Below are 16,838 nucleotides of genomic sequence, written 5' to 3' on the forward strand. Positions count from 1 at the left end.
AGTTTGGTGGTATTTAGAGAGTTAAACACAGAATATGATTCAGCAATTCCACTCCTAGGGATCTACCCCAAAAGAGTGAAAGCAGGTACTCAAACAGATACTTGTATACCAAAGTCAACAGCAGCATCATCTACAATAGCCAAAAAAAGGAAGCAACCTGAGGGCCTATCAATGGATAAGCAGATATATGTACACATGGAATATTATTCAGCCTTAAAAAGTAACGAAATTCTGATACATGATACAACATGGATGAACCTTGAATGAAATCAGATGTAAAAGGACAAATATCGTACAATTTCACTTATAAGAACTATCCAGAAGAGGTAAATCCATGGAGACAGGAAAAGAGCAAGAAGCAAGAAGGAAGGAGAAACAGATGCACTCAGGCTGTGCACTCAGAGGACCTGTCACCCAGCTTACATTTTCTGCCATTTAGTGGCTGATTCGCAGCCCCACAAATGGCTCATCTGGAGCACAGAAAGGGCAGAATTTCAAAGCACTTATTTCCCCCCTGATTCGGTGTCCTAATACATTTCAGGGGGGAGGTGTGCACTGAGAGTGAGGGGGTGGCCAGCTAGAGTTTTCGTACAGATGACACTTTCTCTCAGAGACTTCTTAGTGCTGCAGTCCTGTGTGCACCACCTCGTGGTTCTGACATGCATGGGAACCTGCCCTTGACCCTGGCCTCTGACAGCTCCTTTCCTTCCTGTGGCATCAGGACTCCAATGCTGGGAAACATTTGCTCTTATCTCTTCATTCCTGTGAATGTGGGGGGCAGGGGCCACTGTGCTAGGCCATAAAGATTCCAGGAGACTCCTGTTAACTCAGGGACAGCTGACCTGCCCCCGAAAACCAAGAGATGAAAACTAAGAAACCAGTATATGTGTGTCGTCTAACCCTGCTGAGATCCAGAGACCCCACAAATCGGTCCTAATTTTGATAATGAAATGACTCAGTTTTACACTTCCATGCATTCAGAGAGAGAGAGAGAGAGAGAGAGAGAGAGAGAGAGAGAGAGAGGACACAGAGAGAAAAGTTTTATATTTTCTTGCGAAAAGTTTTCTTACTTTAGGATTTAAATCAAAGAAAGTGTAGTATTTAAATCGTAACTGCAGTTGCTCATCCTCTTGGATTCCTTGTTCCATAAGGGAGCGTGAAGAATCTAGCCAACTAGAAAACAACAGGAGGGGTTTTAAAAGCCAGTCAATTTTACATATGTACTCATTATATTATGTTATATATTATACTACTATACACACACACACACACACACACACACACACACACACATAATACACCCTTGAAAAGAGGCAGAATAAGAACATTGCAAAAAACTAGTAAGCACATAATAATAGCTTATAATTACATTTTATCTTAGAGTGTTTTAAGGTGATAGATATGAATATATGACATACACTATATGCATTTATGTACATATGACACACACATGACATGTATATGTAAAGATGAGGTATATATGACATCTAAATATATGTCACCTTAAAACACTTTAAAATGCAGTTTTATATATACATATATATATTTTTTTCTCTCATTCTCATTAACACTCTAAAGTAATCCACTGAAGTAAAAAGGCAGTTTTTATTATCTATCTCAGTTTTATAGATGTGGAAACTGAGTCTTTTTTTTTTTTTTTTGGATACTGAGGATTGAACTCAGGGGCAATCGACCCCTGAGCCACATCCCCAGCCCTATTTTGTATTTCTTATTTTATTTAGAGACAGGGACAGGGTCTCACTGAGTTGCTCAGTGCCTTGTTTTTTTTTTTTTTTTTTTTTTTTGCTGAGGCTGGCTTTGAACTCGTGATATTCCTGCCTCAGCCTCCTCCTGAGCCACTGGGATTACAAGCATATATCATGGCACCTGCCTGGAAACTGAGTCTTGGTGACGTTAGGCGATCTGTTCAAAGTCGCAGTCATGTGGTGAAGCCAGCATGGCAGTCTGTCCCAAATGCCTTGGTACCAGGTAGTTCACTCCAAAGCTAGGCCTATCTTACTGTCTAATGCTTTCTGCATTGAGGGAAATATTCATATTTGTGCTGTCCAATGTATTCACTTTTAGCCATCTGTGGCTGCTGAGCATTAAATGAGGTTAATGCCTCATTTTAATTTTAATTAATTTACCCCAAATTTAGATTTTAAATATTTCTATGTGGCTTGTGGTTCTTGTACTGATGGTCTCATTTTCAAGTTGAAAAATAAAAGCTGGGTAATGGGGAGGGGTAGAGGGATGGAGACTAAAAGTTGGTAACAAAATGCTGTGGGGTTGAGCATCACTGAATACCACTGAACAGAAGTGGCCTGAACTCCCATTCTATTACTCCTTGTGGAATAGCAAGAATAATCAAGATATAATCTCCTTTCTAAAGGAGATGACAATCTTTGGCCAGGTTGGGGGGTGGGAGGCCATGATCAAGACTTATAATAAAGGAAGAAGGTGACAGTGGAGTAATATATGTCAGGGAAGTGACTGATCAACCTGGATTAGTGATACTCAGGAAGAGGCCTATGGTTGAGCCTTCAGAGACTGAGAAGTAGAGACAGGAGGTGGAGCAGTGACAGAAACAGTCCCCCCATGAAGCACATTGAGGGACAGGAGGTCACAGTAGGATACAGAGACACCCATGGGAGTCAGGTCTTACGGAGAGTGACTGCTGTTGAAAAGGTTGACTTTGTCTGGTGGGCAATGGAAAATAAAAGAAATGGTGGTTTGAGAAACCGTGTGGGTGTATTTTCTGAGAACATTTCAAACAGAGGCCCCGGACTTGCCCTTAGAAGGCCTACAGGGACAACGTGAGCCAGGTGGACCACCTTGGATCTCCCCAACTGGTTCATGAAAGCCAACATACTCATAAACTACTCACCAACATTCCATAAAGCACACTTTGCACACCTGGAGCAGAAGAGAATTATATTTACATATATCAATCCATTGAGTTACCCAATTACACAGATTTGATCACAGTTGAAAGGTACTGAAATGACCACAGTCTGCATTTATGCCTTTTTTTGCTGCTTAAGTCAACTACGAAAGCACAATTCCCAGGACTATTAACTTAAAACTTAAACACTCCCTGATCTCCGGGACAACTCTCTCACTAAGAGAGAAGCAAAATAGAAGTCACGTCCTTACCCTGCGTTAAGCTTGGCTTTATCAATCAGAGACCGAGGCTGGTACATATCAGCAAGTGCCTCTGGTGACGGGGGTGGCTGGCTGAATGCGAGGATGTTGCAGTTTTGTTCTGTTAAAGGGCTGTCAGTGAACCAAGTTATGGTGGAGGATGCCAGAGTTCCATTGACGGGGTCATAGGTAGGAGTCATGGTCTTACTGTATAAGCCAGGACTTCCTGCAAAGCAAGAGGAAGATGGATCTCATGAGAGATTCAGGTGGGAATTTTTAGAAAAAAGAAGTACTACCATTCCTTACACTAAAATGAAATTTGACTTTCAATGTTTATATCATTTAGAATGATCAGAGGAGTTATGATGGTTAGGAGATCAGTTATATACAGACAAAGACCTTGTCTACTGTATATTCAGTTTCTGGGAACTCAAAGATATAAAAGTTTCCTCAAATAAAAAATGTTGGGGACCATTTTTCTAATTCAAAACTCTCTTATTTCAACAGAAGCCTCGATGCTATTAGAGAACTGGGGACCTCACAGAGTACAGGTACAAAATATGTTTCAGGTACTCCTGAATCACATAGCAGTGCTTGGCCAATTTTAAGAATACAGCAAGTTAATTATCTGGCTCAAGTTTGCATAAGGTACACAGACCTCTTTTATTCTTTGCATTGCAATATACTGCACAAGAAAGCCCTCAATATTGCAAGCATGCTAGAAACTTGATTATTTTGATATAAAAAGAAAATTATGATACCTCTCCAGAATTTTTACCTGGAGAAATTTCCCCTCATTCCCCATGAGAACTTGAATTCAGGAAAGAATTGCACTAAAATAGAATCAGGAAGAGAAAAGTATATTTGAGTAATCCAAAATATCTCCTTTTTAAATATTCTTTTATCCCTGTATCCTCGGTTTATGGACATCTGTACCAAAATTTTCCATTCTCAGAAACACAGGATTTGCAATTACAACAATGAATTATTAAGCTTATCTGCTGAAAACAAAAAGGTCTGAAATAAAATTTTGTTATTTCCAAACTTAACTAGGTAGCTCTTCCTCATCTCATTGATCCTAAAATTTTATTCCTCCTTTGAGGGGAAGAGAGAGGCCTATTTTCCCTCTTTGGTTTTCAACTACATTCACAAATTAAAACAAATCTTACTTACCTGGTGACCCTGTTGGAGAACTCTCCAGGTTGAGAATATCTTCAATTATGGGCTCCTTATTATTTTTATCTTTCTTTTTCTTTTTCTTAAAAAAGTCACCAGAAGGCTTTAATAAGGAAAGTTCTTCTGATCTTCTAATATCTAAAATAAAATAATAAATAATAATTTTTTTTAAAAGAAGAAAAATAAACAGGATAAAGAGCATTTCGAGACTCAGAGCCATTTTCTGCATTTAACACCATATCTCCAGAAATCCCCGGGAAGTAAACAGAACTAAGTTGAATCACTTTTAAAGACATAAAAGGGGAATAGTTGTCTTTAGACTCTCTAAACTGTGTGTGTCTGTGGGTCAATAGTGGAGGAAGATTCAGTCTAATACAATTTCTAGTTTGCTTTTTAATTTATTATGAAAATACTTCAAATACATTCAAAGCAAAGGAAGTAGCATAATATCCTCCTCCCTACACTTCACTGCCAGCCTCAACCACTACTAGCGTTGTACCATTGTTGTGATTTCCATTTGCCACCAACTTTTCCCTGCCTCCCTCTGTTTTGTTTTTGTCTTAAAAAAAAAAAATCAAGGGCCCATCTCCTTTTTTCTTTGTGGACCCCAAACCCCTAAAACCTTCATCTCATACACTGTCCAGCAGGTCTTTTCACACCCTGCCACCTCTTCTGGGCGCTGGCCATTTCACTGCTTCCAGAGCCTTTGTGTCTCTGCCTGAGGGCTTGCTCTGGAGGCCAGCAGGGCACGCAATGCTCTCCAAAATCATCCCTCAGTGGTGCACAAGCACATTGTCCCTAGGGTGGTAAGCCCCAAGGCTGCGGCTGAACTGTCTGAGGTCCCCAGTGGCCCACAGCTGAGGTTGATGGTTTGATATTTCCAATCTCACTTCCCCACCCACACCTGGTGTTTACTGATAACATCTGCTAAGAAGCTGTTTATACTTGACTTCTCTCCTCCGTCTGCTTCCATAGATCCCAGACTAAGATAAGCCCCCTTCCCTGCCATTCACCCAATATGTGCATTATTGCTGATCAGAATTGCCAATAACCATTACCACACTGAGTGGCTATAACACCAGGAACAAGCCAAGGGATGTGATGACCGAGGGTCCCTGGGCAACATTTCTGGGCATTAGTTCACTGGCTCCTGTTAGATTCTCTCATCCAATCAGTTCATACACTGCTTAGTACCAAAGTGGAGCCCAGCAGTGCAGCTTGATTCTCTCCCCAGTAGCCTGGGATGTCTGACTGACAGGTTGCAAAGCACACCTGAGGCCACTCAGAATGCATGATTTATGCACAAGCCTAGAGATGAACCAAAAAGCCTGGCTAAAGATGTAAGCATTAAACAAAAATCAATAGCAGCATCTCTATCTCCAAGTCCGTGATCTGTGTCCTCCCTCCACAGCCCCCGACTGACACACACGGGGCGGTCGGGGACGGGGGACCTTATACAACCTAAATGGATTTAGCTTCAGTTGATCAGATATAAAAAGACAATGAATGGAAATGTCAACTTCCTTCCTTGCCTCCTGGGTTTTACTGTACTGGGGCACTAAAACACTGAGCTACATCCCCATCCCTCTTTAAGATAGGGTCTTGCTAAGTTGCTGAGGCTGGCTTCGAACTCAAGATCCTCCTGCCTCAGCCTTAGAGTCACAGGAATTACAGGTGTGTGCCACTGCACCTGGCTCATGAAGTGCTTTCTGCCCTCCTGCTATTGTACTGGCCCTCCCTGTGCAGCACTGGCATTCCCAATCCTACTGACCCTTCCCCTCTTTTCTCTACATTGTCGCCCCTTTTAAAACATCCTCTATTATTTTCTTATTACACTTATTGGCTATTATCTGCCTCTGCCTGCTAGGATGCAAGCACCTAGAGGGCAGGATACCTAGCAATCTTTATCACTAATGTCTCCCCAGCGCTCAACACGCTGCCTGTCACATAGTAAGTGCTCAGTAAACATTTGTTGAATGATGCTGTTCACAGTTGAATGGAGGAGACAGATTCCTCAAGGATATATTATGTATTGGGTGTTCAAGAACTGAGTTTTGGTCTTAGTATCAAACTTCTTTGATATGAACACTATCAAAAATAAACACTTCAAAAAAATATAAAAGGAGAGCACCTTCATAGACCCAGTTTTCCTCCTTTTATGGAATCTCAAAAAGAAGAAATGGGTTAAATAGTGTTGTCTCTATGAGTGTTTTACTTTGGGACACAGATCCATAAGGAATTAGGCTTCCATTCACAATTAGTGTACTTTTCTGCTTAAAATAAATCTCACTGGTAAATTGTGTGAACACAGCTATTTGCTGGAGTCAGGTGTTAGTGAAGTAATGGAGACAGCAGCAGCAGAAGAAGAAGAAGTGAAGATACGTCAGCTCTTTCAGTGATGAAGGGTTTAACAGAAATTCTTTGGGGGGGTTTATTTAATAATGATTTGAGCATAGTTTGAAGAAATGAATTTGCAGAGCAATCTTCGTGGTTTGTCTCTTCTATCTATGAAGGTCTTCTTTAGTTTTTGCTCCCTAGATTTAACTGATTTATTTATTTATCTTTTTCCCCTATTTTTTATTGGCGCATTCTTATTGTACATAATAGTGGGGTTTACTGTTACATATTTTCACATGCAAATGAGATGCAAACACATGCAAACATAACAACATAATTGGACCAATATCACTCCCCACTATTCCCCCTTTTTGTTCTCTCCTCCCTGACCTGGTCCCTTACCTCTACTCTATTGATTGCCCTTTGAACTTCATGAGAGTCTCTCAACTTTTCTTTTCCTTTTTACTTTACAAATGTCTTAAAAAAATTTTTTTTCTAGTTGTAGATGCACACAATACCTTTATTTTATTTGTTTATTTTTATATGGTGCTAAGGATTGAACCCAGTGCCTCAACACATGCCAGGTGAGCACTCTACCACTGAGCCACAACCCCAACCCTACAAATGTCTTTTTGAAACAGTTTTAAGCTGTATGGAAATGAATCTGATGTGGGTCAAGGATGTTCTATTTGGTTTAACTGCACTGCGATGGCTGCAGTATCTGGACTTTGCGGTGTACTTCCCAATAAAGCGGGTGTTTTCTTTCTTTCTTTCTTTCTTTCTTTTTCTTTTTTTTTAGAGAGAGAGAGAGAGAGAGAGAGAGAGAGAGAGAGAGAGAGAATTTTAATATTTATTTTTCAGTTTTTTTTGGTGGACACAACATTTTTGTTGGTATGTGGTGCTGAGGATCGAACCCGGGCCGCACGCATGCCAGGCGATTGCGCTACCACTTGAGCCACATCCCCAGCCCCTAAAAGCGGTGTTTTCTAATCAGCCACTCGGGGTATGCAGAAAGCAGCAAACACTAGTGTCTAAAGGGCACAGGGGCCCCTGGGGTACTCACTCAGGCTTTTGCAGATGTCACTGACAGCCTTAAACACCACAGCGGAGAAGCTGACTCGCAACCTCACCGTCTTCATGTTAGGCAGCCGAAGGCGCAGCATTTTGTGCTGGGGGGTGAAGAGAAGCTTGGCATCTGCCTGAACCCCACATTTGTCCAGGGTCCAGTGGGTTTTCAGAAGCCAGCAATGTTTCTGTTCCCACCAAAGAGCAAAGTCTGACCAGTCTTGAGCTATGTCTACAAAGATGGAAGACACAATTAGGCAAAATGAGGAGAAGTAGAAGGAGCTCTGCAGGGTTCAGACTCCCCCGGAATCCATTTCACTGTGTGTAAAACCTGGAATAAACAACCCTCTTTGGCTCCCCATCTCTTTTTATAGCTCAAGGCTCAACAATCCTTGGCTTCTCTACAGTCACCAAGGCCTGGCAGGGAGAAAACAATGTATGAACCCTCCCATCATTTACATTTAAGTAGCAGGAAGAGCAGAAGCATGACATTTTCGTTCTTAACGAATGATGAAGTTATTTTTCCTAAAATCCCTCTGTGCCACTGTCCTTTCTGGAAGGCCAAAAGCACGTGCCTTTGTTTAATGCATCTTATTTCTCTCACAGAAATAGATCCTTATTCTGGGTGCAGCAGCGCATGCCTGTAATCCCAGCGGCTCGGGAGGCTGAGCAGGAGGATTGCTAGTTCAAAGCCCAGTCTCAGCAATATAGTGAGGCCCTAAGTAAGTTACTGAGACCCTGCTTCAAAAATTTAAAAAAAAAAATAGAAACAAAAGGGCTGGGGATGTGGCTCAGAGGTTAAGCACCCCTGGGTTCAATTTGTGGTACCAAAAAAGAAAAAAACAAAACAAAACAAAACAGGAAATGGATCCTTACACTCCGGATCACAAGGGAATATCAACAGCCCCCAAAGTCCACACAGAAGTGCAGTAAAGCTGACATTTCCCTCTCTCAATAATGGCCCAGTCTTCTAGTAGCACCACAGTCCCATTTTCAAAACATCTACACCAAAATCAGAGTTGCATGTTTTCTCCCTCTCAACGTTAGCACTGATATTGAATCTTTCCTCTCCTTCAACACTGGCTTAAAGATGAATCCCTTCAACAACCTTGTAGTCAATATTCAACCATTCTTTCGGCTAGATACAGGGTTGCTAGTGTTTTTGTATGGATATGAAGTGTCTCCATAGATTTTATGCTGAAGGCTTGGACCCCACCGTAGCAGTGTTTACAGGTGGGGATTTGGGCAAGTGATTGGATCCTGGGAGCTCTGATCTCATCAATGGATTAATCTCTTGAAGGTTTCACAGCTGATTCTAGGTTGAGAACGTGGGTCACTGGGGCCAGGTCTGGGAAGGAGATAACTAGTCCTTATCCCCTTCCTTGAGCAAGTGTTTTTTTCATTCTCTCTTTCTCTCTCCCTGTCTCTCTCTCTCTCTCTTTCCTTGAGACCTGAGGCAGATTCATACAATGAAATATTATATAGCAGGAAAAATATCATATAGCAGGAAAATGAAATAACATGAGTGAATACCTCAGACGCAATGTTGGGTGAAAGATGTGTAAGAGTATATCCTGTATAATTACATTTATATGAAGAACAAAAACAAGCAAAATTGTTCCTGTGATGTTAGAGGCCAGGATAGTAGTGACCCTTAGTAGACTAACAACTAGGAGAAATCAGATTTGGGTCAGGGAACAGATTAGGAAACAGGTCATGGTCTATTAATCTGGGTGATTAGTTACATGACTGAAAATTCATTGAATCATATCCTTATGATAAATGTACTTTTCCACATTTCAGTCAATTTCCTTAAAAAGGCTTTATCTCATTAGCATAAATAGGGAAGCTATTACCAAAGTCTTTTCATAAACAAAGGAAATAGAATGTCATCAAATTTTAGGCCTAATAATGTTGACATGGTGACTTCCTGATGTGAAGACTCTGACCCAAGAGACCACTTTCTCTGTTTGAACAAGTACAGTAGCAGATGATAGATAAATGTTTTTATAGTTTGAGTCTGAAATGTCCCCCAAAAGCTCACATGTTGAAGGTCTGTCCCCAGCTGGTGACAGTACTGGGAGGTGGTGGAAAATTTAGAAGGTGGTCTAGTTGTAGGAAGCAGATCACTGGGGGCATGCCTTTGAAGGGTTTATTTTTCCTGCTTGTTCTCTCCCCCCCCCACACACACTTCCTAGCCACCATGAGGTAACCTCTACCACATGCTCCTGCCATAATGTTTGGACTTACCCCAGACCCAAAGTAATGGAGCCAACTGGCTGTGGACTAAAACATCTGAAATCACAAGCCAAAATAAACCTTGCCTTTTTAAAGTTGATTGCCTCAGGTATTTTGTCACAGTGACAGAAGGCTGATTAACACAGTGTTAAAAGACACATCGGCACCAAATGCACTTTATCATTGATCAATCAAGTATTAACAGAGAACTGATACAGTGGTTTAATGCCATGTCACCTAAAATCATCTTAGACATCACTGGTGGCAAGGACTTTGTCCATGTGGAAGTACAGCACTCTACCTATTTGGGAACATGAGTTTGTCACCAAAGACTCAAGTTTTCACAAAGGTGGTAGATTTTGTTTGAGGTTCCTGCAGGACCCATTATTTCTCTCTGTCCTGGAAGAGATTGGGGAACAAGGAAGAGGGCCGTGCTCTACAGGCAACTGTGAGATGAATGACCAGAAGAAATTACATGATCCGGCAACCTAGACCAACTATGCAGCAGTGGTGTAGCAAAGAGCATTTCTACTACACAGAAACCATCGAGAAAGAGGAACTTACTGATCTTTTCTACCAACTTGAGCATCACACCCCCGACATGCAGGTCTCCGGACACTCTCAGTGTGATGTCTCTTGGCTCCTTTTCATTTGGATTGTGAACTTGGACCATGAGCTCCCAGGATGCAGATGCAAAGTCACTGGATGAGATCATAGTGGCACAGGCAGGTGTCTGTCGAATAAAAATGAGGACATAGATCAGAACAGGTGAGAAGGGAACTGGAAAGGGCTAGTAGATCCTGCAGAACAAAACACTTTTTTGTTTCTGTATTTGATTTTTGCCTGGTCTTTAAAAGATTCCACAGCGTTCCAGGTGCCCAGACATTAAATTCAGCATCTTAATAGTAGAGACAAAATGTCTTATAAAAATGGACCTAAATCATCTAAATTTATGTATTTTATCTTTCTCTCTACATCCACACCTCCAGGACCCCTTGGCTATGTTTTGTTGTTTGCCCATTTAATACATCAATTTTTACTTTCCTTCTCTATTGAGTTTTCTCGGCTTTCTCTGAACTATTCCAACAAAAGTCAATTCTCCATGGTATATTTTTTAAAAAAATCAACATTATTGAGGTACAATTCACCTAAAACAAAACACGCAGATTTTAAATGACATACAGTTTGATGTATTTTGTTGCAAGCAAATTGTACTTCAACAAAGTTGCCTTTAAAAAAAGATTTCATTAAAACTTTTTTCTATCTTTAATAAATTTGTATTACCACATCCTTCCCCAAATATCTGTGTCTTCTGGCATGAAAGCTCAAAAAATAAATAAATAAATAAAAACACAGCAAACTTATTTCTATGTCAGTCACATTCTACTTTAAACACATATAAGTAAAGATATAGGCCATTAATAATCAGTGCCATGTATTTGATTTACTTAAGTTACTGTATTAGATCATATAGAAGTTGATATGTAAATGCACTTTTGACCAAATAATTTTAAAACAGGGTGAGACACATAAAAAGCTTACTCTTCAAAGTGCAGATGGGGGTGGGAACTTCAAATCTCTTAGTTCAAAGGAAGAAACTAAGCAGTATCAACACTAAAATGTATCAGGGGTTATAGGAACATTCGAATCCAAAACTGGCAAGACTAAAACTTGAGATGTCAGTGTCTTTTAAATAGTAAGAAATGATACTACAAATCCTGGTTGTTTTAAGATCATTTAAATCATTATGAGAAATCCATGTTTTCATAAGGCCTACATTGAGAAAAACCAATGCACTCATATTTCCACATCAGGGTTTCTTTTCTAACTGTAGGCACACAGATCCCTTGGGGATCTTATTAAAATGCAGATTCCGGGCTGGGGATGTGGCTCAAGCGGTGGCGCACTCGCCTGGCATGCATGCGTCCTGGGTTCAGTCCTCAGCACCACATACAAACAAAGATGTTGTGTCCGCCGAAGACTGAAAAATAAATATTAAAAAATTCTCTTCTCTTCTCTTCTCTTCTCTTCTCTTCTCTTCTCTTCTCTCCTCTTCTCTTCTCTCTTCTCTTCTCTTCTCTCTCTCTCTCTCTCTTTAAAAAATAAAATAAAATAAAATGCAGATTCCATTCAGCTGATCTGGAGTAGGGCCCTGGGCCCCTGCATTTCTAACAGCTCCAGTGATGCTTTGTAAGGATTCTGGCTGTGGAAATGTACAAGGCAGTGTTCCTCTGGTGAGAAAACTCCTAGAAGGTTACAGGCACTTTGTTTCCACACTTAGAATGTTTCTCCCTGGAGATTTCTTGGAAAGCTGGGAATGGAACCACCATTTGACCCAGCTATTCCCATTCTGGGTCTATTCCCTAAAGACCTAAAAAGAGCATGCTACAGGGACACTGCTACATCGATGTTCATAGCAGCACAATTCACAATAGCAAGACTGTGGAAGCAACCTAGATGCCCTTCAATAGACAAATGGATAAAAAAAAATGTGGCATTTATACACAATGGAGTATTACTCTGCATTAAAAAATGACAAAATTATAGAATTTGGAGGGAAATGGATGGCATTAGAGCAGATTATGCTAAGTGAAGCTAGCCAATCCCTAAAAAACAAATGCCAAATGTCTTCTTTGATATAAGGAGAGTAACTAAGAACAGAGTAGGGAAGAAGAGCATGAGAAGAAGATTAACATTAAACAGGGATGAGAGGTGGGAGGGAAAGGGAGAGAGAAGGGAAATTGCTTGGAAATGGAAGGAGACCCTCAGGGTTATACAAAATTACATACAAGAGGAAGTGAGGGGAAAGGGAAAAATAATACAAGGGGGAGAAATGAATTACAGTAGAGGGGGTAGAGAGAGAAGAGGGGAGGGGAGGGGAGGGGAGGGGGATAGTAGAGGATAGGAAAGGCAGCAGAATACAACAGACATGAGTATGTCAATATGTAAATCAGTGGAAGTGTAACTGATGTGATTCTGCAATCTGTATACGGGGTAAAAATGGGAGTTCATAACCCACTTGAATCAAAGTGTGAAATATGATATATCAAGAACTATGTAATGTTTTGAACAACCAATAAAAATAAAATAAAATAAAATAAAATAAAAAATAAAAAATAAAAAAAAGAATGTTTCTCCCTGGAACTAGTAAGATGACCAATACATGCTCAGTGCCTAGCTGCTATGGTAATGTCCTTCTGAGGAGGCTCTGTGCTGCATATACAGTTTTATCAGCTTTGACCCTGTTTTTTTTTTTTTTTTTTTTTTTGTTTTTAAAGTTTTTATTTATTTATTTTTTTAGTTGTAGAGGGACACAATACATTTATTTTATTTATTTATTTTTATATGGTGCTGAGGACCCAACCCAGTGCCTCACACGTGCTAGGCAAGCGCTCTACCCCTGAGCTATAACCTAGCCCCAGGAACACTGTTTTATAACAAATCAAATTGAACCTATCCACGTCATACTACTTTTGAGTTTATATGAAACTCCACATTTGTTAGCGCCAGGAGAATCTAGTTAAATAGAACAGCTCTGCAAACCTGAACAGGCTTAGAACAGATTTAGTATGTCTGAATCAATCAAGAGTTCAGAGTATTTCCTAATGTTTTATAACCAGAGGATTCAAAGGCGGCGATACATAGACACATATACCTTTCAATGCAGAGGTTCACAGGGCAACCTCTTGCATAAGCAATGCCCTGAAGAGATTATATGAGGCCTCACTGTTGGCTTCTGTCATCATTACTTTGCAGTATTATTTTCTGGGTAATGCATTGTTCATTAACTATTGTCCTTGAGTTACCTCCTTCACCCTCTGGGCAATTCCCATTTCTAAATGAGGAAACTCAGGCTCAAAGAAGTTAGGCTACTTGTCTGAAGTAACACAGGTTAGATAGTGGAGCCCAGACATTAATCCACATCTTTCTTACTCCTACTTGCCTACCACACTTGGAAATGTCCTGGGTAATTAATAGGAAAGATAATGCTTAAAACCACAGAGTGAAACTTTTCACAGCCTTTACCAGGTATTTCTATCAACACAAATCTTTACCCAGTGGAGAGACAATAAAGACAGCCCCTTCATAGGTGAACTCACAACTTGGCATTGAAATGCTTGACTGCAAGAGCCTTATAATTTCTAAATTACTATGCTCTGAGCTTTCATTTTAAAATGTTTTGTACATAAAGAAAATTACCTTTCTTTTAAGGTGACTCCTGGTACATAAAGAAAAGGACCTTTCTTTTAAGGTGATTCCTTGCGGCTGTTCCACGGACAATCAGACACCAGGTCTTTTCCTGACCCTTGTTGATTAAAACACCCCTTGTATAGGCAATAGATGGTGATTTCCTTACAACGAAGTCCCGCCTGGTTCTAACCTGTTTTCCCCACATTCCTTTCCTATCGTTCTGAGCCTTGTGTTTTTGAATGAACTTCTCATCTGCAGCAAGTTGTTACTTGTTGAGAACAGCAAACTTTAGCTGGGGAAAACATATCTTAGGAGACCCAAACAAGAAACAAAACGCAACGGGAGACGTGCCTTTCCTGGTGAAGTTCAGTGGCCCTTCACAGAAAATGCCAGAGAGAAATCGAGGAAAAAGGGTAGGTAGTGGGAGATAAGCCCCACGCTTTCCCTGGAGGATCAGGTGGTGCTCAGTGTCTGAAGGCCATTTGCTCTGTTTGTCGCTAGCACTGCGGGGTCCTGGGGTGGGTGCCTGGTGGGCAGAAACCTGCCCTTTACCCATTAATGCTGCAGTACCTGGGACTGGACATAAAGTTTTTGCGCAGCCAGAAGCACAGGCCAAATAAAGTGGTCGCACCCCAACGACATTATTTTCAATCCAACAGCCGTTTAACTGAAGAGGGCTGCACCAGTGAAGGGGACAGCGGTCTCAAGACTCAGCAGCACGCATCAAAGCCTCCAGAACCCCTGTCCCCAGTTCTAAGCCCTGAGCACCCACCTTCTTTCCCGGAGCCTGTTGCGTCCAGTCTTGCAGATCGACACGTGAAAAGGTGCACCCCTAGAGACCAGGACAGATACCACCCCAGGCGGGGCTGGGGACCGCGCTAGCGAGGTGGAACTTGCGGGGACAAGCAGTCGCAGCGGCAGTTCGGCTCGGTTGTGGCAGGCAGGGGGAGGTGGCTTGGGTGCACTGGCGAAGCTGCTCCGGGACCTCCCGCAGAGGCTCGGCGTCTGCAGGCAGCCCAGCACTGCGTACCAGGTGCACCTTCTTGGTACGCGGCCCCCAGCTACACCGCCAAGGCCAGCGCAGCCGGGCAGGCGAGAGCACGCCCAGTCCCGGGCTTGCCTAGTCTTGCGGTCCAGGAGAGCAGGCACAGTCTACGGATTTTTTTTTTTAAGAGCAAAAGGTGGTTAAAGGGGTGCTTTGGGGCAAGATGGCTGGAGGACCTGGGACACGTGCTCACCCTGCGCCCTCTCCTGCTGCCTCTTATCCCTCTTTTCTTAGACTACCTCGGATTTTCCCAGCACCCCCCCCCCCCCCCCCCGCCCCCGGGATCGGCCCAGTGCTTGAAGTTTTGCACTTTTCCTTCCCTCAAGGTACACCAACTGCCCCCACCCCCTGGGTGTGCGCAGCTCTGGAAAATCCCGGTTTCCTGGTCAGAACAGCTTTCATTTTTGTAAAGAGCCCTGGAGCGCTTGTGATCAGCGACGTGGGAAAAACAAAAGGATTCATCTCTGAGTAAGGCGTGATGCAAATCCTCAAGAAGATTTGATACCTAAGGATGGAAGATCCCCTGGTGACCCAAGGCCAATACTGGTGAGGCAGTCTGGACCGCGCCTGGATAGCTCATTTCAGGATCATCACTCAGTCCAGACTGTTAATTTCCTGTCGAATTTCATTGGTTTCATTCCCTACAAGTTGGTCTATCCATTATAATATTCCCTTTGCTATTCAGATCATTTAAAATATTTTTTTCAAGGTCTTCTGTTTTGAGATTATCATTTTGTATGACTTTATTTTTCTTTACACTAAGTGGGGATTGGTGGCTCTTAGTATTAAAGTACTGCTTTCTATTTCTTTATTCAAATCTCTCCATCTTACCTTTTCATTTTTTGGAAGTATGATGTGAGTTGCAAGTGTATCAACTCTTTTGCAATACTACTTTTATCTTTATGCAATACTACTTTTCCTCTTTCCAAAAAAAATTTTTAAATTTAAGATATTTTATCTCATATAACTTTTTGTTTTAAAATGTGTTGCATACCATAATTTTTCTATCCCAGCTTTCTTTTGCCGACTTTCATATGTAACATTCTTATATCCTTATGCTTTCAGTCTGTGTCCTTAGATATAGTAGCCTGTAGATTACATAGTTGTATTTTTTTAGATATAATTCTGTTATTCAAGCTTTTCGTTTTGATTGGTGTTATGTAATAATGCATTTATAATTAAATGAATTTCTAAAAGTGGGAAAAAAAGAATCTTCTGTGTTCATGGTGCAAATAATGAAATAGTATCTATTATTAGTTACCCATACACTGATAAACTGACTTGGAAATTAACACTGTCAAAAAGGAAAATCTTGTCCTATTTGGGAGCCTAAGATAGGAGGATCACAAGTTCAAGGTTAGTTTCAGCAAACTGGAAAGACCCATGTCACAAAATAAAACATAAAAAGGGCTGGGAATGTAGTTCAGGGGTGGAGAACCCCCGAGTTCAATTTCTAGTACTGCCAAAAAAAAAAAAAAAAAAAAAAGAAAAGGCATGCCTACATTATCATGCCAGACATGAGTAGAGAAATATAGTCATAGTTCATAGCCTTTGAATACCAAAGGGATATAAATAAGTAGAAGGTCTTTGAAAGTCTCAGCTGCTTCAACTTGTTAAACCAAGTAGCTTTCTTCCACTAGTG

General features: G+C 41.2%; 1 protein-coding gene and 1 long non-coding RNA gene across 3 annotated transcripts in view; one reads left to right on the forward strand and one right to left on the reverse strand.

Moving 5' to 3' along the window:
- FERMT1 (FERM domain containing kindlin 1) overlaps positions 1-15,018 on the reverse strand; it is a 38,781-nt gene extending 23,763 nt beyond the window's left edge. For both annotated transcript variants that reach the window (XM_081290844.1, XM_081290845.1), the window contains exons 1-6: positions 14,924-15,018; positions 10,525-10,693; positions 7,721-7,954; positions 4,318-4,458; positions 3,157-3,370; positions 1,071-1,173 (exon numbers count right to left, since the gene is read on the reverse strand). In XM_081290844.1, the coding sequence (XP_081146970.1) occupies positions 1,071-1,173; positions 3,157-3,370; positions 4,318-4,458; positions 7,721-7,954; positions 10,525-10,675 (843 nt within the window). In that variant the 5' untranslated portion in view covers positions 10,676-10,693; positions 14,924-15,018. The remainder of the gene's footprint in view (positions 1-1,070; positions 1,174-3,156; positions 3,371-4,317; positions 4,459-7,720; positions 7,955-10,524; positions 10,694-14,923) is intronic.
- On the forward strand, positions 14,219-16,318 carry LOC308647060. The gene is made up of 3 exons (XR_014021573.1): positions 14,219-14,564; positions 14,811-14,975; positions 15,523-16,318. It is a non-coding gene; the product is annotated as an uncharacterized lncRNA (long non-coding RNA).
- The last annotated feature ends 520 nt before the right edge of the window (positions 16,319-16,838 follow it).

The sequence above is a fragment of the Spermophilus citellus genome, assembly GCF_964194105.1.
Source record: "Spermophilus citellus genome assembly, chromosome: 4".
Classification (NCBI taxonomy): domain Eukaryota; kingdom Metazoa; phylum Chordata; class Mammalia; order Rodentia; family Sciuridae; genus Spermophilus; species Spermophilus citellus.